The sequence below is a fragment of the Petaurus breviceps genome, unplaced genomic scaffold (assembly GCF_028583685.1).
Source record: "Petaurus breviceps papuanus isolate PSGF00001 unplaced genomic scaffold, PetGlider_PUasm1.0 379, whole genome shotgun sequence".
Classification (NCBI taxonomy): domain Eukaryota; kingdom Metazoa; phylum Chordata; class Mammalia; order Diprotodontia; family Petauridae; genus Petaurus; species Petaurus breviceps.
The window spans coordinates 4,135,734-4,160,295 of NW_027186303.1; the positions used below are offsets into that span (position 1 = coordinate 4,135,734).

Sequence of the window (24,562 nt, forward strand, 5' to 3'; positions counted from 1 at the left end):
CATCCATCCATCCATCCATCCATCCATCCATCCATCCATCCATCCATCCATCCATCATCTCTGTCTGTCTCTGTCTATCAGTAGATCTTCTTAACTTGCTCAAGCTCAAAGTAGCCTGTCTGGCCCCTCACAGGCTGATCCTACTCTTGATCAGTACAGAACTTGCTCCTTTCCCAGTTGAGTGGACTTGTCCCTCTTAAGTACCATCCTACACCAGATTCTGGGAGCTCACCATATTGGTGCCATACTTAGTTAGGATAGCTGATTGACTCAGTCCATTGGAGCTCAGATTGATCCACTTGCTTCACTAGCCCCTAGTACCAAAGATCAGAGATGTTACCACAGTGCCTGACTTGTCCTATACTTTTTAAATGGATATTAAATAACTAAACTTTGTTTATGAAGTCACAAATCAGAATTATTCAAATTGTAGAAATCCTTTACTCTTTTAAGAAGGATCATCCTTTCTGTGTCAGATGAGATTATAAATAATCTTCTGTTTACACCTATGACAAAAGTACTTTTATTATTCCTTTAACTGTCCTACCAAGACATAGATGGACAGTGAAACGCATGATGAAAGACATCTTTCATATATCCTCAGTTTAAATGATTACTAGCTGTGAAGAATAATACATAATGATTTTCAAAAATGCTTTAAAAATGTCTATGCCAGGCAAAGAAGAGAGAGTAAAACCTATTTTCCATTTCCCTGGGAACATAGGATTGCTTTCCATTGTTGTTAATTAATTATTATGCATTAAATAAATAAATTTGAAAGAACCAAGGAAATATTTTCCTTCAACCTTAATGCTTAATGGGAAGAATTTAAATCATAGTGAAGCTTATCATAATATCTTTATAATTACAATAAATGTAATTTATATATAGCAATTCTTTTATAAATGTCAATAATTCTTATTACTCTCAGAGGAATCTTCAAAGTTTCATCAGTAGAAGCATAAGTAAGTATCTACTGTACAATAATTAATATACTTCTGTCTTGTTTTAGGTGAATCTTCCACATGGGGCAAAGGAGCATATAAAGCCTTTAATGGTCAAATTTTTTCCTTTGAGTCTTCATGCACATACACTTTCTGTCGTCACTGTGCTGAATCTGGAAGTTATTTTAACATTGAAATCAAAAGAAATAATCAGAGTGATGTTGAAAAAAGAACTATTGAAAAAATAACAGTCCTAATTGATGGAAATGATATCTCTATTAGTGGAAAAACAATCCTGGTTAATGGAGAAAGGTAAATACATCTAGGAAAAAAAGTGACTTATTTTTACAAGGGAGAGCTTTTATGAGAAAGTTTAATGGATAAAAATAGAAATGTTTAAAAAGAACATCAATGAATTTTTTTTAAATACAAAAAAGAAAAAGAGTTAAGAAAAGGACATAAATAGAACACTTTTGTTACTACTTTATTAATATATATTTGGAACAAAATATATATTATGTATATTACATTATAATATGTAATATATACATATCTGTTTATATATATGTGTATATATACATATATATGTACATAATGTATCTTTAAATTTTGAGAAGTGCTTTACAGATATTTTCTGTTTTATCCTCACAACAACCCTGGGAGGGGAAGTGTGATTATTATAAATTTTAAAATATATTCATCATAAAATTGGAAAAATATAATTTTATTACTGATTCAATTATCATAGTACTTTATGACTAGGATATTTTAAAATGTATCTTTAGTTATATCTGCAAAGTTATGCTAAAGAGAACATTCTTGATGTTTTTATATGCAGTAATTCAGTGTACTCGATGTTTCCAAGTGTCATGGTGATTACATTCCTGGATGGTTGAGTGCACTTTTCATTTTTTATTCCAGGAGTCTTAGCTATGAGTATTCAAAGCCCAGTGAACTTGAAGACTTTCCATAAACTGTTGAACTAGTCACACTGAAAACTGTTGCATTAGACAAATTATTTCTAGAAGAAATAATGAAAGAATTCTTCAGAAGTAATAAAAGGGTGTTTATTGCTGGATCAGTGCTAGGTGTAGTATTAACAGGGAAATATCTTTAGCCAATCAATGAATTAACGAACAAGCATTTGTGAAGCATCTACTGTATATTGAGCATCTATTGTGTATATTGGGGACATAAATACAAAAGTGAGAAATCTCTGCCCTCAAGGGCTTGCATTCTATTGGGGTGAGAGGATACAAAATGTTCACAGATGAGTTAATACAAGATATAGTGATTTTGAAGGTGTAGGGTGGGGGACTAAGAAGTGAGGGCATAAGAGAAGACCTTTTAAAGGAGGTGGTACTTGATCCGAGCCTTGAAAAGAACTAGAGGCTTCAAGATGGAGGACAGACATGAGGAAAGACAACATTTAGGGGATGGGAGACAGCTGGTGCAAAGGCACAGGTGGAGATAGAGTTCACTGTACTGAAGAGTAGCAAGTAGATCAGTTTGGTTGGAGAGTAAAGTATATGTGGGATAGTAATTATATTTTTTCAAAAGACAGTCTGGAGACAGATTGTAAAGAATTTTAAATGCCAAGCAGATGAGTTAGTATTTTATGCCACAAGCAATGGGATACATTGGAGCTTTTTGAGCAGAAGGGTGACATAGTCAGGACTGCATTTTGGGAATATAATTTTGTCAATTGTGTGGAGGATGGATCAGATTGGGGAGAGACTGGATGGATATAGGGAGACCAATTAGGCTCTTGGAATAATCCAGGGCAGAAATGATGAGGCCCTGAAACTGTTGGGTGGTAGTAGGAGTGGAGAGAAGGGGACAGATGATAAATAGCAGAGATAGAATTGACAAGACTTGGCAAATGATTGGATCCTGAGAAGGGTAAATAAGAATGAGGAGTAGAGGATGACTCTCAGGTTGCAAACTAGAAGAATGTTTTGAGGTTGTGACTAGAAAAATGGTAATTCCCTGGACAAAAGTAAGGAATTTAGGAAGGCTTAAATGGAAAATAATGAGTTCAGTTTGGACCATGTTGAGATGAATTTTATTTAGAAAATGAATTGTTTAATAAACGTCTTCTATTTAACATATGGTGATATTTTTTACAGCATATCTGTTCCATTTAATAACAAGTTGATTCACATAAAACATTATGGAGACTATACTAAGCTGGAAAGTCGTAGAGGAATCCTATCTTTAATGTGGAACACGAAGGATAAACTGTCAGTAAGTTCATTTTTTATCTAATTCTATAACATTGTTATCAGGAAAACTTTAGAACACAAATAAATTGTACACATACACACCCTTTTCTTTCTATTTCTGTAGTTAACTATAAGATAGCCAGCAGACCTAAATGACAAAGGTATAAAATGTTCCCAAAATAAATATAGCTTCCAACATAAAAAAATGTTTATTTTACTAGTACTTGCCTGCACATAATTACATAACATTTATCACTTCATTACTGATCCTCAAACAAAAATAAGTTGGGAAAGAAATGACCCATAGGAACACAGAACCAGAGACAGTTAGAGCTAGAATGAATGGAGCTATTTATCACATGCTTATTATGTGCTCAGGCATATAATAAGTTAAGTGCTAAAAGATATGAAGACAAAAAAAACGGTTTTAGAGATCACTTAATCTAGAAACTTCATTGGTCATTTTGGAAGAGGTCTGTGATTTTCTTTAAATAAGTGATCTTGGAGGAATGTCCCTCTAAGATGCAATTTAAGTAAGTATTCTTCAAGTTCAAAGAAGAGTGAGGCACTAAGAGGTTAATTGCCTTGTTTCGGGTCACACATCTATGATGGAGCATGTCTCCATATACCTGAGCTCTATCTATCATTCCACATTGCTCCATTTTACAGATGAGGAAACTTAGGACAAAAAAATTCAGTGATTTTGCTGGTGTTATACAGGTACTTTGTGACAGGACAGAGATTAGATAACAATATTCTTGGCCCTGAGTCTAGAGCTTTTGCCATAATAACTTATAATAAAAGTGTGCGGCTTTAGCTGTTAATGGCCAAATTCCCATTCTACCAATTATGTCTGGGCCATATGGAGGAGTAGATTACAGGGAACCTGAAGGTCTGCTTTTGGTTGTCCTACTTAGGGACCAGAAATATCCACTTAGAGGTCTAATTTTTCCTATTTGACCAGCCTAGAATTTACTCAAAACAATGACCTTATAATTTGTGTATATTGTGCTTTATGAGGCGTTTTAAATGTAAATGCAATTTTCTTTTATAGCTTACTCTTCATAAACCATTTTCCACCTGTGGTCTTTGTGGAAATCTGAGTTACGTTCCTGGTAAGACTACTTATATGAATATTCTAGGTTTTGTTAGTATTTGAGCAAAATAGCACCAATGTTTTTGTTTGTCTTTCATTCTCAAAGAAGACCAATGACATCAGGAGGAGGATGTCTTGACTTGCAAGTAAATTGGATTTAAGTGAGGCAGAGCTTTGCAGTCATCAGTCTCTTTCCTCCAGAAAAAAAAGAGTTTATTGTTTCAGCTTTTTAAAAAACCAATCGATAATAGAATAAATAAGTAGGGAAGCATGAATGTAGCTGCAATCCTATCAATCACCAAGCCTCTATTAAACACTGACAATGTTCCAGGCACTGTGCTGGTGTGTAACAGCTAATATAGAAACTTGTAATTCTTTCCCCATACTACTATATTTAGCTCATGTAACTGTGAAGCATGTCAAGTGTCTCCAAGTAAAAGAATGTTTGAATTTTTTTTAAAGGGGAAGATATTGATGAAAACATTGCCAACAGTAAAATTTCTGATGACTGTCCTACAGCCGTAACTAATCAGTATCAAGAATGTGAGGATGGAAAAGAGGTAAGAACTGTAAAACTGGGCTATTATTACTATGTCCTGCAGATTCTGTGCAGTTTTTTTCAGTAAACTACTCTCATTTACCTTTTTGCAGCCATCATCCTACTCTAGAATCTTGAATGATAACGTGATTTTTTTTGCTTTTTTTTTCTTTTTGGAGGGCAATTGGGATTAAGTCACTTACCCAAAGTCACACGGCTACTTTTCGTGTTGAGTGTCTGAGGGTGGATTTGAACGCAGGTCCTCCCGACTCCAGGGCTGGTGCTCTATTCATTGTGCCACCTAGCTGCCCCAATCACATGATTTTTTTATAATGATAGGGTCCTTAGACAAAATATAATCTAACCTCTGAGTTAACTAAGGCATTTCATTGGAGCCACTCACCACTGCAACTAGAATGAGAGATGGAATTAGTTCATGGAGTTTAAAATAGGGAGACAATCAGTTTCTCCAGTTAGCTGGCATGGTGGATATAGTGCTGAGCCTAGAGGTAGGAAGATCTGAGTTTAAATGTTGTCTCTGATACTTGCTAGCTTTGTGATTCTGAGTGAGTCTCTTAATATCTGTTTGCTTCAGTTTTCTTGACTGTAAAGTGAAGATAATAGCAGCACTTACATGGTTTTTGGGAGAATGAAATAAAATGCCATTTATAAAGTGCCTGGTACATATTAGACATTATATAAATGCTTATTTCCCACTCCCTTTTCCCTTATCCATTTCAATTTCTTCATTTTGGAGCAAATCTAAGTCCAGATTGGGGCAATAATGTAACAGTTCTACAAATGAGGAAGTGGCAATTATAAAGATGACTCTCCAGTTTTCCCTCTTTGTATAGGAAAAGTGCCATTTTGGACTTGTTTTAGAGGTGTTTCCTACTTTTTAGAGATTCCAGGATGGTGGTTTGTGGGGAGAAAAGCATTTTTTTTAAGTTTTATGTTGTTATTTAGTATTTTATTTTCCCCCAGTTACATGTGAAAGCAATTTTTAACATTTATTTTTTAAAACTTTTGAGTTCCAAATTCCCTCCTTTCCTTCCTTTCCACCCCACCTTATTGAGAAGGCAAGCAATTCAATGTAGGTTATTCATGTGTTATCATGCAAAAAATATCCACAATAGTCATTCTGTGAAAGAAAACATAAACAAAAGATAATAAAGTAAAAATAGAAGTATGCTTCAATCTGTATTCAGACAGTATTGATTCTTTGTCTGGGGATGGATAGCATTTTTCATTATAACTCCTTCAGAGTTTTCTTGGATTGTTGTATTGCTGAGAATAGCTAAGTCATTCACAGCTGATCATATTATAATATTGCTGTTACTTTGTAACTAGTACATTTCACTTTGCATCAGTCTAGATAAGTCATTCCATGTTTTTCTGAGAGCATCCTGCTTATCATTTGTTATAGTATAATAGTATTCCATCATAATCACATACCATTCCCCAACTGATGGGCATCCCCTCAGTTTCTAATTCTTTACCCTCAGAAATGAGCTGCTAAAATATTTTTGTACATGTATGTCCTTTTCCTTTTTTTTTTATCTCCTTTGGTATACAGACCTAATAGTGGTATTGCTAGGTCAAAGGGTAAGCATGGTTTTATAGCCTTTTGGCCATGATTCCAAATAGCTCTACAAAATTGTTTAATCGGTTCACAACTCCACCCACAGTACATTAAAGTCTAATTTTTTCCCAAATCCCTTCCAGCATTCATTATTTACCTTTTCTGTCATATTAGCCAATCTAGGTATGATATAATACCTCATAATTGTTTTAAGTTGCTTTTTAAAAATTAATAGTGAGTTAGAATATTTTTTCATATGGCTATATTACTTCATATGAAAACTCATCATATCTTTTGACCATTTCTCAGTTGGTGAATGGCTCTTATTTTTATTAATTTGAATCAGATCTCTATACATTTGAGAAATGAGGCCTTTCTCAGAGAAACTTGCTTCATAATTTTTTCACAGTTACAATAGTATTTGCTAACTGTATTTGCCTCCATCATATTCCACCCACCCCATTTATTCTATTCTTTCTCCTTTCACCCTGTCCCTCCTCAAAAGTGTTTTGCTTCATATTACCCCCTCCCCAAATCAAACCTCTCTTCTATCACAACCCTGCCCCTTTCTTTTATTCCTTTACCCTCTTACTTTCCTGTAGGGTAAGATAGATTTCTATACCTAATTGCATGTCCATGTTATTCCCTCTTTGAGCCAATTCTGATGAGAGTAAGATTCACTCACTCTCCCTTACCTCTCACCTCTTCCCCTCCAATGTAAAAGCTTTTTCTTACCTCTTTTATATGAGATAATTTACCCCATTCTATCTCTTCCTTTTTCTTTCTCTCAGTACATTTATCTCTCACCCCTAATTTTATTTTTTAGATATAACCTCTTTATATTCAACTCATACTTGTGCCTTCTGTCTATATACACTTTTAACTATGCTAATAATGAGAAAGGTCTTATGAGTTATAAATATCATCTTCCCATGTAGGAATGTAAACAACTTAACCATATTAAGTCCCTTTTGATTTTTCTTTCCTGTTTACCTTTTTATGCTTTTTTTGAATCTTGTATTTGAAAGTCAAATTTTCTATTCAGTTCTGGTCTTTTCATCAAGAATGCTTGACCCTTTGGGAATATTTCCAAGTTAACTCTATAGAATGATTTAATCAATATAAAACTTCACCAACAGTGTGTTAGTGTATCCATTTTCCCATATCCCTCCCAAAATTTGTCATTTTTCTTTTCTGTCATATTATCAAATCTGATAGGTGTGGATGTTATTTTAATTTGCATTTCTCCAATCCATAGTGATATAGGGCATTTCCTCATATGATTATAGACAGCTTTGATAACTTCATCTGAGAACTGCCTGTTCATATCCTTTGACTTTTAATTGAGAAATGGTTCTTATTTTTTATAAATTTGAACCAGTTCTCTATATACTTGAGAAATGAATCCTTTATCAGAGAAACTTGGTTTAAATTTTTTTCAAAGTCATGAATACTGTGTATTTCCCTCCAACCTATTTCTCCCATATACCCAAATTTCTCTCTCTCTTTCACCCCATTCATCCTCAAAAATGTTTTGCTTCTGACTTTTACCTTCCAATCTGCCCTCCCTTCTATCAGTCCACCCTCCTCTTATTCCTTTCCCCTTCTACTTTCCTATAGAAGAAGATTCCTTGCCCAACTGAGTATGTTATTCCCTTTTGACTCAATTCTGTTGACCACCTCATAATTCTCCTCTTCTCCACTGTAAAAGTTCTTTCACACCTTTTATAATGTAAGATAATTTACTCCATTCTACCTCACCCTTTTCCCTTCCCCCAGTGCACTTCTCTTTCAACACCTTAAGTTTATTTTTTTAGATAATCATCCCATTATATTCAACTCACACCTATGCCTTCTGTCTACGTATACACCTTCTAACTGACCTAATAATAGGAAAGTACTTAGGAATTACAAGTATCATCTTCCCATGTAGAAATTTAAAGTTTAACCTTATTGAATCCCTTACTATTTCTCTTTCCTTTCTGACTTTTTATGTTTCTCTTTAGTTGTATTTGAAAGTCAAATTTTCTATTCAACTTACTATTTCTCTTTCCTTTCTGACTTTTTATGTTTCTCTTTAGTTGTATTTGAAAGTCAAATTTTCTATTCAACTATGGTCTTTTCATCAGGGATGACTAAAAGTCCTCTGTTTCATTAAAAATTCATTTTCCCCCTGAAGGATTATACTCAGTTTTGCTGGGTAGGTAATTCTTGGATGTAATCCTAGCTCCTTTGGCCTCCTGTATATCATATCCCAAGTCTTTAAGATAGAAGCTGCTACATCTTATATTATCCCAATTGTGGCTGTCTCTCCAGAATATTTGAATTGTTCCTTGCTAGCTGCTTGCAATATTTTTTCCTTGACCTGGGAGCTCTGGAATTTAGCCCTAAGAGTTTGTTGTCTCCTTCAGGAGGTGCTTGCTAGATTCTTTCCATTTCTATTTTACCCTCTGGTTTCAGAATATCAGGGCAGTTATCCTTGATAATATATTTTTAATTTTATTGATTTTTAAAATTCTGAACTTAAGAAATAAAATAAGCATTTCCATAATGTAGTAGAATAGAAAAAAAGATGATTTTACTTGAATCCGTAATTCTATTATATACATATTGCTATTCCTTTTATATATATAATAAAGCTATCATGTAACTTTTTTCCTAACCTCTTGCCACTCCCCCTACCCTAGATATAGCTAACATTAGACAGAAATATGAATCTGTGTGTATACATACATATGTGCATACACATGCACACATACACACATATGTATATATACATATATATATACACATATATGTAAAAAAACCACTGTATACATGCTTTTATTTGTCAGTTCTTAAAAGATAATGTCTAGGCTCTTTCTTTGATCATGGCTTACAGGTAGTGCAATTATACTTAAATTATCCCTCCTGAATCTATTTTCCAGGTCAGTTATTTTTCCAATGAAATATTTCACATTTTTTTCTATTTTTTCATTTTAAAATTTCATTTCATTATTTTGGAGTCATTAGATCCCACTTTCCAAATTCTAATTTTAAGGAATTATTTTCTTCAGTGAGATTTTGCACCTCCTTTTCCATTTGACTAATTCTGCTTCCTAAGGTGATCTTTTCTTCAATGAATTTTTGTACCTCTTTTTCCATTTGACACATTCTGCTTTTTAGCTTATTCTTCTCTTAATTGAATTTTTATACCTCCTTTAGCAATCTGTTGACTCTTTTTTCATTATTTTCTTGCACACTTTCATTTTTTCCCCAATTTTTCCTCTACCTTTCTTACTTGATTTTTAAAATCCTTTTCGAATTACAAATAACAAAAATCCTCATCTGGAAAATGGGGATAATAATAACACCTTCCTCACAAGGTTGTTGTGAGGATCAAATAAAATGAAATAGTAAAGATTTTTGAAAAACTGAAAACATTATACAAGTGTTAGTGATAATAATGATGATGATAAATGACTGCCTTAACTCTATTTGATCCCAGATAATGGTTGAATGTGTCTTAGAATAGCTTATTTATGCTTTAGAATTCCATATGAAAGAGGCCAGGGTCATAGCCAGGTCCATAGTGTACAACTTTCATCTTCAAAGGGTCAGCAGAACAATAAGGAAATAGTCTGGCATTTGATGTACTTTCACTTATTTCACTCAGCTCAGTGGTCCAGGTAGGGGAGTTGCCATACTACTTGCTTCCCATTACCTCTATCACTCAGTAAACTTCCTTTGATCCATATCTATCATCCAGTGAAAATTCGGGCATCTGTTTTTCCACCATCTCCAGGGCATCCTTTTTCTTCAATAAATTCAGTCTCTCACTCATAGTCTCTCTCTCTCTCTCTCTGTCTCTCTCTCTCTGTCTCTGTCTCTGTCTCTCTCTCTATCTCTCTCTGTCTCTCTCTGTCTCTCTCTGTCTCTCTGTCTCTCTCTCTGTCTCTCTCTCTCTCTTTTCCAACTTCTGCCTTCATACTACGTTAATTTGACATACTTGATGATGTTCTTTCAAGCAACCTTACTTCTCAGTAAAGGAAGTTCCTCATCCTGCTCATTTTCCATGACTTACTCTTCTATCTCACTTTAGCTCCACACAGAGATGGTGAAACTCTTGATCATGACATTATCCACAAATGCACCACTTTTATGTCCATGAACTCTGAAATTCCTTTATCTGATCACAGTCTACTGCCATTCCACCTCATCCTCTACCTTGCAACCCCAGACCCTGATTTTTGTCTTTACCATAACTTCTAGTCCCTTAACCACATAATTCTTTCCCAGATCATTGCCTCAACATTGGCTACACCCTCTTCCCTTCTCCATCTTTACTCTTAGGCAAACAAGTTCACCTCTACGTTGTCCTTTTCTTTTGAGTCCCATGTTCCCTTATCCTATTACCATTCTTGCTCTGCCCTAGATCACCCCCTCCATTTACTGTCTCTGCTCCTACTTATATGTTCTGAATGAAGCTGGAGAAAATTATGAAACTGTGCTGACTAGATTCATTCAAATTTATATTCTCTTGTCATTTTAAACAGAATATGATTTGTTTTTTTTTTTCAGTATTGTGACAAGGTGATCGGAACATACTTTGAGAAATGTGGAAAAATTGCTTCCTTGTCCAATGAATACAGACAAATCTGCATTGAAGACTACTGCAAGAATGGGGGCAAGAAATATACTTGCGACAGTTTCTCTGAATTGTCCCGCCTCTGTGCGTCAGATGGTGCTGGTGCTTATGAATCATGGAGAAATGATACTGATATAGTTTGTGGTATGCCATTGAATAATAGATCTTGAAGCAACCTTCTTCTTTTTCTGTAGGGGGGAAGGCAGGGCAATTGGGGTTAAGTGACTTGCCCAAGGTCACACAGCTAGTAGGTGTTAAGTGTCTGAGGCCAGATTTGAACTTAGGTCTTCCTGACTCCAGGGCTGGTGCTGTATTCACTGTGCCACCTAGCTGCCCCTGGAGCAACCTTCTTAAGGCTTCAATGTCCAACTCTTCCATTTTACAGGTAAGGAAACAAGTTCAGAGAAATGAAATGACTTGCTGAAAAATCACCTCAAGCAATTCGTCACTTGGCTAGGAATTGGAATGTCAACCTAAGGAAGAGTCAGTATAGGGACTTCAAATTAGAAATTAACTATAAATTTGCATGGATTTTAAATTATTAGAAAAAAATTATAAACTTCAAATATAGTGATTACTTATATTTTTATATCACATGCCTTGCATTCATCTCCCCTCCCAGAGAAACATCCCCAAAAATAAAGAATAAAAAAGGGGGCAAAAAGAGTTAACCAAAACTAAACAGAATGTTTAAAAAAAGTCTTCCACATTAATACTTTTCTACTTCAAAGAAGCTTGGGGGGTGATTTCTCATATTTTTCTAGAGCCATTATAATTTTATGGTCTTCACTTTTGATTGTTATGGTATTTACAAGGTTGTAGCCACTATATTAACATAATTAATATAACATTCACTTTTGTTTGCTATATTGTTCTTTCTTTATACTATATTAGCTTTCTTTACTTTATATTAATTCTTCCCATGCTTCTCTCATCATATTCATTGTTGCTTGCAGTGTAATAAAATACCATTATATCCATGTTTTATAACTTTTTCAACCATTTCCTGATCAATGTACTTATTCCAGTTCACTGTTAGTATAAAAAGTTCTTATCTTGATGTATAGAAGGTGGAGGTTAAGTGGTTTGCCAAGGATCACCTAGCTAGTTAAGTATCATAGGCTGGATTTGAACTTAGGTCTTTCTGACTCCAGGTGAAGTATCCTATCCACATTTTAAAATAGATTTTTCTCCTAGTTAACTACTTTCCTTTTTACTAATATGTTAATTTGTTATGTAAAAGACATACTAATTTGTCATGTAAAAGTTTTCAGTTTTATGTAAGCAAAAGTATCTTTTGGTTTTTGTGATGTCATCTATCCCTTATGGTTTAGAATTCTTTCTATATCCATAGCTGCAAAAGGTACCTTATCAAATTGTACCTTTAATGATCAAGTCATACATCTATTTTAACTTTATTGTGGGGTATTTTATAAAAAAGTTGGTCTCAACCAAATTTTTGCCAGACTGTTTTTAGTTTTCTTAATAATTCTTGTTAAATTAGCTCATCTTCCCCAAGTAATTTCTATTTGGGAGTTTATTGATCACTAGGATGTTAATGAAGTTTCCTTATTTCTAGTTGATATTCCTAAAATATTAAACATTAGAAGGCATTCAGGAAACATATTCCCTTGCTTTTCCTTATATTAAAACAACTTCAAAGTTTTTCCACGCAAAAATGTAAGAATTACCAACATGTGTAAAAACAAGAAAAGTTATCTATGCCATTCTATCATATTATAATTTTTTTATAGGATCATTGGCAGATTTTAAAAATTAACTTACATGTACATAGTTGGCTAACTATTTCTTAACTCAGCTTTAAAAGCTGGAATTTTGTGATATTTGTTCAAATCAAGTAAAATTAGATAGAAGTACCTTCATTTTTTTTCAAAATGAAATATTCAACATTATGAGAGTGAGAAGATGATACACAGCTCTAGGAATCCTGAAGACTGAGCTCTTGGAACTTGGCTTCACACGCTTTTCCTCTATGTCAGAACAGGTGGTAACCAGAGCTCTAAAAAGTTTCTAACAGATCTTAACACATGGTTCTTAGGAAAAATTAGTTGAAATAGGAAACTGAAGCAAACTCATCCCATGACCTCCTCTTCTCTAGCACCACTCCTCCACCCAACTACACACACACACGCACACACACACACACACACACACGATGTCACTATTTACCATTCTGTTCTATTTCTCACATATTTTTATTTTTCTCTCAGAAAAACCTGTATGTCCAGGGACACAGATCTACAAAGAATGTAGTCCTTCAAACCCATCAACATGTTCCAATGTGGCTCCCTTTCAAAACAGTGAATGTGTGAGTGGCTGCACCTGCCCTGAAGGTAACATTCTGAGATAATTTTCAAGCTAAATTAAGTAAATTCCATATGCAGTGTATTCTTTACTGATGAAAGCAGAATATCTTTGGACTTTATAAATTCATTTTGCATTACTGTAAGGAAATTTCCAGCATAGGTTCTATAAATGATTTTTCTAAGTTGATATTCATTTTTTCTTCATTGTGCATAAATTCTCAATCTCTTTACAATAAGCTTCTAGTTCTTACTGGACTCTTTGAGGCCATGAACTTGAATCAACAAGTATTTTCATTTACTTTTCAAATTATCACAGTAATATCTTATACAAATTCACCACCTAAAGGTTTACAAAGTGCTTTCCTCACAAGAAATCTGTGAGTTTGTCAATCAAAGTATTAAATCTCCTATTTTACAGATAAGGAACTAATTAAATGATGTTCTATGTCTTGAACTTAGCCCAAATCCATTGCTTCTTCCTGTGCACACCATGTAGAAAGATTTGCCTAGTCAAAAAAATTAGTTGTGAGAACAGAAATTCAAAGATGAATACAAATCAGATTTTCATGCATTGTTCTTTGAAATATTGACTGAAATTTGAACTTGAGCCCTGATATATGTAAAAAATAAATTGCAGATATATGTTGTGAGTTGTCTAAATTTGAAGGAACTAATGATTGAATGAATTTACTTAATTTTGCTCAAAAATTTACACATTAAAATCTTTTTCATCCTCTAATACCTAAAGAATAACTTTATGAAATACATTTTAGGTTTTCTGCTCGATGATATTGGAGAAAATGTCACTTGTGTATTAAAAGCTGACTGTCCCTGTGAATCCAATGGGAAGGTATATATGCCAGGAGAAGTAAGAGAAGGTCCCTGCTTTTCTAACTGGTAAGTATTTTTGATACAAACTGTTGGTAAAACAAAACAATTAATGTGGCTTGAAATTATTGTAAATATATCTTTAAAGAAATTTTTAAAAAATAAATTAAAATTATATTACTACTTATTTCTTCTTTTGAGGAGTCTAACATTTTATATGGTTTTAAAAGACAGGGATTCTGTCTTTGTGTTTCTTTGAGGAACATGTATGCATTGGTAGATGCAGAATACTGCATTAAAGCAACAGATCATTTTAAAAAATACATAGAATGCCACAAATATGTTAGATAACCTGCCCAATACTTGTTAGTAATTTTTTTCATTATATTAACTGTAATCCACTTTTCTCTAACTTTTACTCTTTGGTTTTTGTTCATTGCTCTGGTGCCAGGCATAAAAATATAACCTATCTAGTTTATGTCTAAGTGACTTTCAAAATTTGTAGATGTTATGTCTCCCCAGTCTGACTACATATTTTTCTTTTAACATGAAAGAATAAAGATAGCAAAGGAATTTTTAAAAAATACTGACTCAGAAACTTGGACTAGAACGTGTTATGGGAGTTTGGCTCAAAATAATTTATGTAAATTTTGTATGTAGCTATATAACTGAAGGGAAAGAGGATACTTAATTCAACATAGAATGATGGGAAAAGTCCTGGATCTAGAGCCAAAGGACAAATTATTTTCCTTCTCTAGGTCTCAGTTATAATTAGGAATTAGGAATTAAGAATTATAAAATGACAGCTGGACTTCAGGTATGAAGCTAATTATCCTAATGCTAAGTTATTTTAATACCAAAACAGGTTAATTTGATTTAGAGGTATGGATTTAGAGGTCATTGAATCTAATTCACATTTTTTCAGATGAGAAAACTGAGACAGGATTTGAGCTACGTTTTTCTTTACTCTCAGTCCAGCAAAACAGTGCTGATTCTTCTTTTATTACATAATCAGTTGGATTTTCCTCTGGAGTTTTCAGCGATAGGCTTCCCTGGATCACAGAATGGAGGAGAGTTTCACTTCTCTCTATCCCAGGTTCTCATTTGAAGTCCATATATGTTCAGTTCCTGCAATACAATCATCCAGCTCTCAAGTTAAAATTATAGCAAACCAATTTCATTTTCTGTTCATGTGAAAAATATGTGCAAGTAAAACCTCACAGTGAAAGAGTGGGTGATTTAGGACATTGGGTTTGCACTCTTCCTAGGCTTTTCCCTACTTTGCTACTGGTTGTATCCTCTTTCTTTCAACTCTCTGGCTGAGATTATCCTACTTACTGGGACAGGAACATATGATCTCCATGGAAAACAATAGAGAATTTTTTGGTAAACTTTTACAATGTATTAACTTCATCTCTGATTTAAGTGAATGAAATCTCCAAACCTCTGATTCTGAACAAACCACTGAAATCTTGGATGTGCACTGATTTTGTGGTTTACTGGAGCAGGAGGCATTATCAAGTAGGGTATTATGAGCCAGCCTCAGTGAGGAAGACCTGGATTCAAGGCCTAATTCTGTTATGATCCTGGATAAGTCATTCAACCTCAGTGCCCCAAACAGCTTTCTAATATTATAAAGTTTCAAAGAAGGCACCAATCTGAAGTAGTAGAGGAGGTTTCTTTATCAATATAGAGAGCTCCATATACTGATGAAATCATAGGTAATGTAAAAAAAATGGAAAAGTAGAATTCTCTATTTCAATCAGTGCTGTGCTAGTGTAACAAGTTATAAATGATACATTAACAAAAAGATTTGGGCTTAGATAAGAGGTAGTCGGCAGGTGGAAGGGATAAGCCTTATTCCTTTACTCTTTGTATACATACTACATACATATTCCCCAGTGGATCTGTGATATCCCAATGCAGTTATTCTTTATTTTATTTTTAAAAATGGTACAGATTCTTATCCTTCCCATTCTAAAACCTCATTCTGTTCCATTTTTGTCCAAGTTCACATATTTTTTTCACAAAATATCCACCATATTTTTGGTAGTTTTTCTCTAAGTCTTTTGATATTACCAGTACACATTCAGGGCTGAACATATATTTTCCCTCACTCCTGCTACATGACTGACTGAGATCCTTTTCTTATCATATATCAATGGTGGTATCTGATAACTAGCAATTTCTTCCCTATACATTATAACTGGCATGGTGTGCCCACTACACATCTTGTCATGTTTATGTGTATATACATATTTGTATGTATATCATTTTAATGTAATGACCTTGAGTGCTTTTATTAATAAAGAAACTAAAGCTGCTAACCTTAAAAACAACCCCAACAACTTGTGTTTTGACAGTACTTGTGAAGAAGCGAAGTGGTCTTGCACAGAAGAATTATGTCCTGGAAGGTGTAAAGTAGAAGGAAGTTCACTTACAACCTTTGATGGTGTTTCCTATGAACATCCTGGAAACTGTCACTTTTTAGCTGTCCATGTATGTGTTCACTTAGAATATTTTAGGAGAATGGATATTCTTTCCTCCATTATGATTTCAAGTGATTCCTGAAAGAAGTCAAAACATGACCTTAATTTTAAATTACAAATATGATTCACCTAGGGTTATTGGTTGGCTCTATTATATGTCGTAATAGAGAGCTAGACCTGGATTCAGAAAGCCTGATACATCTGGGCTCTGTGACCCTAGACAAGTCATATAATATCTCAGTGCTTTAAGCAACTCTCTAAAACTATAAATTATTGACTTTTACTAGTAGAGGAAGTATATTCTTCTGAAAATTCCTTATACCAATGAAATCGCAGATTAACATACTTAATTCTATGAAAATATATGAGAGAAAACATCATTACAGGGAGACAGCGACTTCCACAAGGGAAAAATCTTGTAAATATGTGAGCAGTTGAATGGCATTATATAGTGCCTTTTGTAGGTTTTGGTGGGAAGCGACTGGCTGGAGTAGTGTTATCTAAGCCAAAGAATGTATAAATGGAGGTAGAAAAAACCAACACCACCTTGAAGTTAACATATTCCCGTTCATGCTTGCTTTCTATTTTGTTAACATAAAGACCTAAATAATTAGCTGAATATAAGATCTGCTCAAACTAGATTGAAAATGTAGGCTACCATAAATTGCTTAGAGGGAGCATAGTGTAGTATTGGAAAGCTGGAGTTGGAACCAGGAGGATATTCATTCAAGTCCTTTCCCTAATATATATTGTTTTTGTGATCCTGGATAAATCACTCAACTGATCAGTGTTCTAGGTAACCTTCTAAGAAAATAAATTGCAAAGAAGGTGCTGACCTGCAATGTAATTCCTCATCTAGAAATTCCCAACACCAGTGAAATCATAGGTTCAATTTTTTTTTATTTGGAGGTCAATTGGGGTTAAGTGACTTGCCCAAGGTCACATGGCTAGTAAGTGTGTCAAGTGTCTGAGGCTGGATTTGAACTCAGGTCCCCCTAACTCCAGACCCGGTGCTCTATTCACTGCACCACCTAGCCACCCCATAGATTCAATTTTTAACCCTTTCCAGAATTATTTAGATAATTGCTTCAATTTATCAGAATTTCAATTTTCAGTTTGCATAAGGGTCTTACCTAGTGTTAAAATGTCTAACTAATAATCTTTGGGACACATGTGTAGATACCTTTAAAATAAACCTTTAATTTTAAATGAAAATATTGATCATTTCTTTGGCATTACAGAAATGATTCAGTAGTTCCTTGGTCCAATGTTTTCTTTCAAGAATTAAGGAATGAAGCATCCTGGTCTGTTTTTTTGGCATACGAGAGAAATTCCTCCAGAGTACTGGCTGGATTTTCAGTGGAGGACACAGGGAGACAGTTTAGAACAGTGGATTTGCACATTTCCTAATTTGTTTTAGGAAAGAAGGTCACAAACCATCAAGACTTTTCATTTGAACACGGACATATCATTTTCATGGTAGAATCAGATTTAGCACCAAATTATAGCATAGTTGTATGTTTTGAGTATTTTTGGTAGCAAAATAATATCTCTAATTCCTACAAATTTTTTTTGCTTTTTTTTTGGAGGGGGGAAGGTAAGGTAATTGGGGTTAAGTGACTGGCCCAAGGTCATATGGCTAGTTTTTTGTGTTAAGTGTCTGAGGCTGGGTTTGAACTCAGTTCCTCCTGACTCCAGGGCTGGTGCTCCTACAATTTTTTTTAAAATCATGGTGAAATGTGTGTGTGTACACACATATATACACATATATGTACATATATAATATCATGTAACAGATAATTCTTTTTTAAGATGACATGTATTTAAATAGGATGAAAATTGGTCTATTAGCATTGAACTTCGTCCATGTCAAAATGGTCAATCTGGAACATGCTTGAATAGCATCACCCTTCTTTTAAATTCTGTAAGTAGCCAGTTATCACAAATATATTGATAGTAAATTTCATTTAATTTGTTGTATTTCTCTAATCCAGAATGTGAGATGTTTATTTATTAAACAATTTAATGGTATATTATTTATTATTTAATGTTTATTAAACAACTTAATATTGTAAGCAAGATTGTATTATATTAACTTCTAGGCTTATTAGAATCTCAGCCCTTGAGGGAAAGGACCTTAACTTATTTTTTTTTTCTATGTTCTCAAGCACTTAGTCAGTATTGTGCCTTAAATGTTGTAGGAAGTTGAGTAACAAAGTTTTGTTGAATGTGAGCTCCCTGAGAACAGAAACTTTCTTTGTAGCCCCAGCATTTAGCATATTTAGCATATTGCTTGGCACATAATAAATGATTTTTGATGTTTGAAGGTTGTTGAGAGAAATGTAAACTACTTGAGAGAATATGCATTGAAAGTACTTTTAAAATATTATTTATATGTAATAATGCCTTTTTTGGTTATATACCTTTCTTTGGTTATAATAATACCTAATCATAACCAAAATTACAACCCAACCAATGTTCTGATCATCATTATTTGTTCAATTTGTCCTAAGATCCTCTGGGAAGCTATATGATAAGATTCATCCTGTGTATAATTACTATAAGAGAAAACTTTCATTTTGGCAATGTACTTGTAAGAAACAAATATGAATTCCTTTAAGATGTTCTATCGTACTGTCCTTAAAAAAAACTTTATTGATGCCTTTTTGTTAGCTAGGTTCATTTCCTGCTATATGGCCCTATCCCAAAGAGCCCTCCCTTATAATGGAAAAAAAAATAGTAAAGTAAAACCAACTCCAAAAGCTTAGCTTGGATTGAAAAAAAAAATCCAAACTGACCTTTCTTCCAATTAGTTCAAATAAAGCATTTTAATTATGGTATAAAAATATTGCGGTTCAGATTTTTGGAAATATGTTCTAAAAGAAGACAATTTAGTAAGTTCAATTCAATTCAACCAAGATTTATTAAGCATCTATTATGTGCACTCTGTTAGGTATTTGGTAAATAGACACACATTTTAAAGTAAGTAATAAGTAAGCAGTAGAATGAATGTAAGCCACCAGAGAGCTCTCATTGTACAGGAATGTAAATGTATTAACAATGTGACATGAACATTAGTCTCTTTCAGCTGACAAATATTTATTTAATAAGGATGGTAGTGTCACCAACAACAAGATTAAAAGGCAAAGTTATTATTCAGGTAAGCTGAATATTTATATGTAACAGAAGTATGAAAATTCCAAGGAAAATTGATGGAATCACAACTCTTTTCATGATTGTCCTTTATCATTTCTTGACAGATGCAATTCAGATTTTTAAGGTATCTTCCTCGTACCTACAAGTACAGACATCTTTTGGATTGAAAATGCAGATACAAATTGATCCTGTGATGCAATTGTATATTTCTCTGCCACCCAACAAATTTCCAAACACAGTGGGTAAGTCCTCACAAGAAGTATTTCCCTTCTGAAGGAGTCAGCGTAAGAATAATTTCTTTCTTTTCCATTTGCCATTTTATTCATGATAAGCACAAAGCTTCCAGGTTTCTCAAAAAGCAGGAAAAAGGAAGACCTGGTTTTGACTCAATCATCACTCAAATGTTAGATCACTTTTTGAAAAGTTTGCATAGTTAACGTTGTAAAAATAAGCTTTCTTTATCATGAAATTAGTGTCCTTTTGATTATAATTTCACAAGTGTAGTTTATTTAACATACATTTATTAAGCACTTGCTCTGCATATGACATGGTTAGGTGCTAGAGATACAAAGACAAAAATGAAAGAGTACTTTGCCTTCAAGGAGCTTTTATTCTACCGGACAGATGCAACATCAACACAAATAGGTAAATGCAAAGTATACACACACACACACACACACACACACACACACTCACACACACAAATACAAAATAATTTCAAGAGTTAGAGGACAGGAACGGGAAAGATTTCTCTAAGAAGCAACTCCTGAGCTATAATTAGAAGAAAGAAAATAATTCTGAGATAGGTATGAGGACGGCATACATTCTTGGCATAGGAGATAGCCTTTGTTAAAGGCATAGAAATAAGAGAGAATTTTTTAAAATAGGAAATAGTTAATAGACCAGTTGCCCTGGGTTAGGGTATGTGTGAAGGGAAACAATAGGGATAATACTAGAAAGGGAAGAAGAAACCAAACTGTGGAAGGCTTGAAATGCTAAGCTAAAAATTTTGTATTTTATCCTGAGGAAAATAAGCAATTGTGGAAGATTTTAGAGTAGGGGAATCTTCATTCTTAACTGTATGTGCTATTGTAGAACAATGACAACTTGACAAAAACACACTAAGTTGTCAAACATACATAAACTTAACCCATTTTGATGATCTTTGTAATTTTTAAATTTAATTCTTTTGTCTGAAAAGAAGTCTACTTCATTATTTAAAGGTATAAAATGCTAGTTCAAATGCTATTTATCATTGGAAATACTGAGTAACAGAAAAGAGATATTTTATGGGCTAATATATTTTACTGTAAGAGAAAGAGAGAAAGAGAGAGAGTATCATAGTTGTAGTAGAAGTAGTAGTACTAGGCAGCACTTAATGCATTTTCACTGAATTGAAGCATAAATACACTATTATTTTGACATTTCATTCACATTTTAAAATCAATACTAGTAACCTATCAATTTCTTTAATATCTTATCTGACCTGCATAGGATTGCAATAGATAGTGAACTTATGCCACCTATTCCACAGGACTTTGTGGATCCTACAACAAGAAAGCGGAGGATGATTTCTTGTCAAGTCAGAACATGTTAGAAAAGACATCTCAGATTTTTGCTGACTCATGGGAAATGATGTCCTGTCCTAAAGGAAGATCTTCTTCATGTATAAGTATAGACAATGGTAATATCTAAAAGATCAATATTTTAAGTTAACATCAAAGTGCATCTCTTGTTGTATATATGACTCCAAAGCTACCAACTGTCCCCATTTACAGGATCAGTTCCTGGTTTTATTCTTTGCTCTGTTCTCAGAATTGTCTCATGTCTAAGGAAAAGATCAATCAAGTTCTTACTGTATAATAAAGGAAGAAAGAAGAATTTCTTTGATCTTACAATGGAAGTGTTTTGAATTTATGGCAGTAATCTTAGCCATTAGTGTGTCTCTTCCTTTTCTTTCATCTCCTCTCAAATACTCTAACAAGAAAGAATTCTAACCTTGAATTCTATAATGATTAAACTGGCTTCCAGAAAAATAAAGTGACTTATCCAAACTCACAAAGACAGTTAATATTCGAGTTAATATCAGAACTAGGACCAGAATACAGAACTCTTAACTGTATATAGTGTTATTTACACTCAACCATGCTTTGTCCTGAATTTTAAGAAAAGTAAACCTTAAGAATAGAGTTTGAATATTGCTATAATAAATTATTACAACAAAATATGCTGTCTCCAATTTTAGGTCCTCTTGAATTCAATTTTATTGGGTTCAACTGCAGATCTTCCCTTTGTTGGCAGTGTGACTTTAAGCAGGCTATTTAACATCTCTGAAGTCTGTTTTTTTCCACAACCTTACAAGGTCTTCAAAAAAAAGCATTTTTCAGTCCTAAAATGAAGTTTGTTAGTTATGATGATGATAGTGAAATCTGCTTTATATTTTTCATTCAAAGACTACCTTCAACCTAATTTATTTTGTTTCCATTTTTAAAAAATTGGTATATTCCTTGCAGCAAAAAAGACAATGAACAAATCTTATAGATTTTCGTGTTTCTTTGGAAATATTGGAATCTAGCAGTTTGGTGCTGGATCTTGACTCAGGTCCTGGGTTTTAATCCTGCCTCTAGCACTACTTGGGTGATTTGAGATGAGTCACTTTCTCCTCAATTTCCATACCTGTAAAATGAAAGATCTGTACTACATGATCTCTAAAATTTCTTTATTCCTTTAAATCTGATTGAAATCCTGAAAAATCACTGCAAAATTGACTATTAACTAAGATGGTAAACTCAAAATGTAAGCAACATGAAAAAAAAGAAAGATGGCCATTGGATAGAAAACTGATCAAGTCATGACAATTGGCCACAGAGTTTCACAGTTATTTCTTCGACAGTGACCTGTATTGGGCATGTTCTGGCAGCTGCATCATTAATGTAGAACAGGAAAAGGATTTTAGGATTCCCTCTATCTATTTTATAATCTCAATTGACTTAATCCTAATGTTTCATAAACTACCTAGTTATCAAAATTTGATCAAAATTCAGTTTTATTTTCTGGTCCAAATTCTCTTCCTCTCCTTCCAACACCTCCACTTTTTGAGAAGCCAAGAAAAACAAAATCCCTTATAAATCTGTTATTGTGGTTGTGTTCAATTGTTTTCAATAGCATTTCCTCTTTTTGGCCCTGTTTAGGGTTTTCTTGGAAAAGTACTGGGATGGCTTGCCATTTCCTTCTCCAGCTCATTTTCAAGATGAGAAACTTAATGGAAACAAGGTTAAATGACTTGCCCAGGGTTACACAGTCTACCAGACTTGAACTCAAAGAAGATGAGTCTTCCTGACTTCAGGCCTGCTTCTCCATTCACTGTGCCATCTGGATGGATATACAAATACATGTAGTGATGGAAAACAAATTTTTGCAAAAGCAAATTCCAAAAAAAAAGAGAGAAAATATGCTTTAATCTGCCTTTCAAGTCTATCAGCTCTCTCAGGAGATAGATAACAAGTTTTGTTATGAGTCCTTTGAACTTGGTTGGTCGTTGTGTTCAAAGTTCCCAAGTCTTTAAAAGTTGTTTTAATGCATTTTTTATTGTATAAATTGTTCTCCTGGTTCTGCTCACTTCACTTTGCATAAGTCCATTTAAGTCTTTCTGTTTTTTTTGAAACCATTCCTCTCATTATTTCTTATAGCAGAAAAGAATTCCATAATATTCATATACCATAACCATTCTCCAAGGGCCAGCCTCTGTTTCCAATTCTTTGCTATAATAAAAAAAGCTTCTATAAATATATTTTTTTCCATATATGGGTCCTTTTCCTCGGAGTATAGACCTAGTAGTATTATTGCTGGGTCATGCACAGTTTAATAACTTTTGAGGTGGAGTTTTAAATTGCTCTCCAAAATGACAGAACTAGTTCACAACTCAACCAATAGTGCATTGGTGTACCTGTTTTCCTGCAGCCCCTCTAGCATTTGTCATCTTCATTTTTGTCAAATTAGTCAATCTGATGGGTGGTAGGTGGAATCTCAGAGTTGTTTTAATTTTTATTTCTCTAATAATTAGTGATTTAGAGAATTTTCTATATGGCTGTTAACTCTTTTCTTCTTTTTTTTTTTTTTTGCTTTTTTTGGGGGGGGGGAAATTGGGGTTAAGTGACTTGCCCAAGGTCACATGGCTAGTTTTTGTGTTAATTCTCTGAGGCTGGATTTGAAGTCAGGTCCTCCTGACTCCAGAGCCAGTGCTCTATTCACTGCACCATCTAGCTGCTCCTAACTTTCTTCTTCTGAAAACTGTTTATTCACATCCTTTGGTCATCTATCAATTGGAGAATGGCTCTTATTCATGTAAATTTGGTTCATTCCCTGTCTATCTTAGCAATAAGACCTTTATCAGAGAAACTTGCTGAAAATATTTCCCCCCAATTTTCTGTTTCTCTTCTAATTTTGGTTGCGTTTCTGCAAAAACTTTTTTGTTTTATACAATCAAAACTCCTTCTTACCCTCCCCCGCCTCTGTATCTGTCTCTATCTGTCTGTCTGTTTGTCTCTCTCTCCCTCTCCCTCACATTTTGTCATGAACTCTTTTCCTCTCTGAGGATCTGACAGGTAATTTCTTCCATACTCCCTTAATTAATTAATTTTTGCTTTTTTTTTGGGGGGGGGAGCAATTGGGGTTAAGTAACTTGCCCAAGGTTAAACGGCTAGTGTGTGTGTGTGTGTGTGTGTGTGTGTGTGTGTGTGTGTGTGTGTGT

The 24,562-nt window shown here is 33.9% G+C and overlaps 1 protein-coding gene across 1 annotated transcript in view; it reads left to right on the plus strand.

Moving 5' to 3' along the window:
• Window positions 1–17,829, plus strand: part of LOC138169818 (mucin-19-like) — a 34,707-nt gene extending 16,878 nt beyond the window's left edge. Inside the window, exons 4-11 of the mRNA XM_069099361.1 lie at window positions 1,013–1,256; window positions 3,074–3,191; window positions 4,224–4,284; window positions 4,728–4,825; window positions 10,946–11,156; window positions 13,244–13,366; window positions 14,113–14,236; window positions 16,531–17,829. Coding sequence (XP_068955462.1) covers window positions 1,013–1,256; window positions 3,074–3,191; window positions 4,224–4,284; window positions 4,728–4,825; window positions 10,946–11,156; window positions 13,244–13,366; window positions 14,113–14,236; window positions 16,531–16,738 — 1,187 coding nt within the window. The 3' untranslated portion in view covers window positions 16,739–17,829. The remainder of the gene's footprint in view (window positions 1–1,012; window positions 1,257–3,073; window positions 3,192–4,223; window positions 4,285–4,727; window positions 4,826–10,945; window positions 11,157–13,243; window positions 13,367–14,112; window positions 14,237–16,530) is intronic.
• The last annotated feature ends 6,733 nt before the right edge of the window (window positions 17,830–24,562 follow it).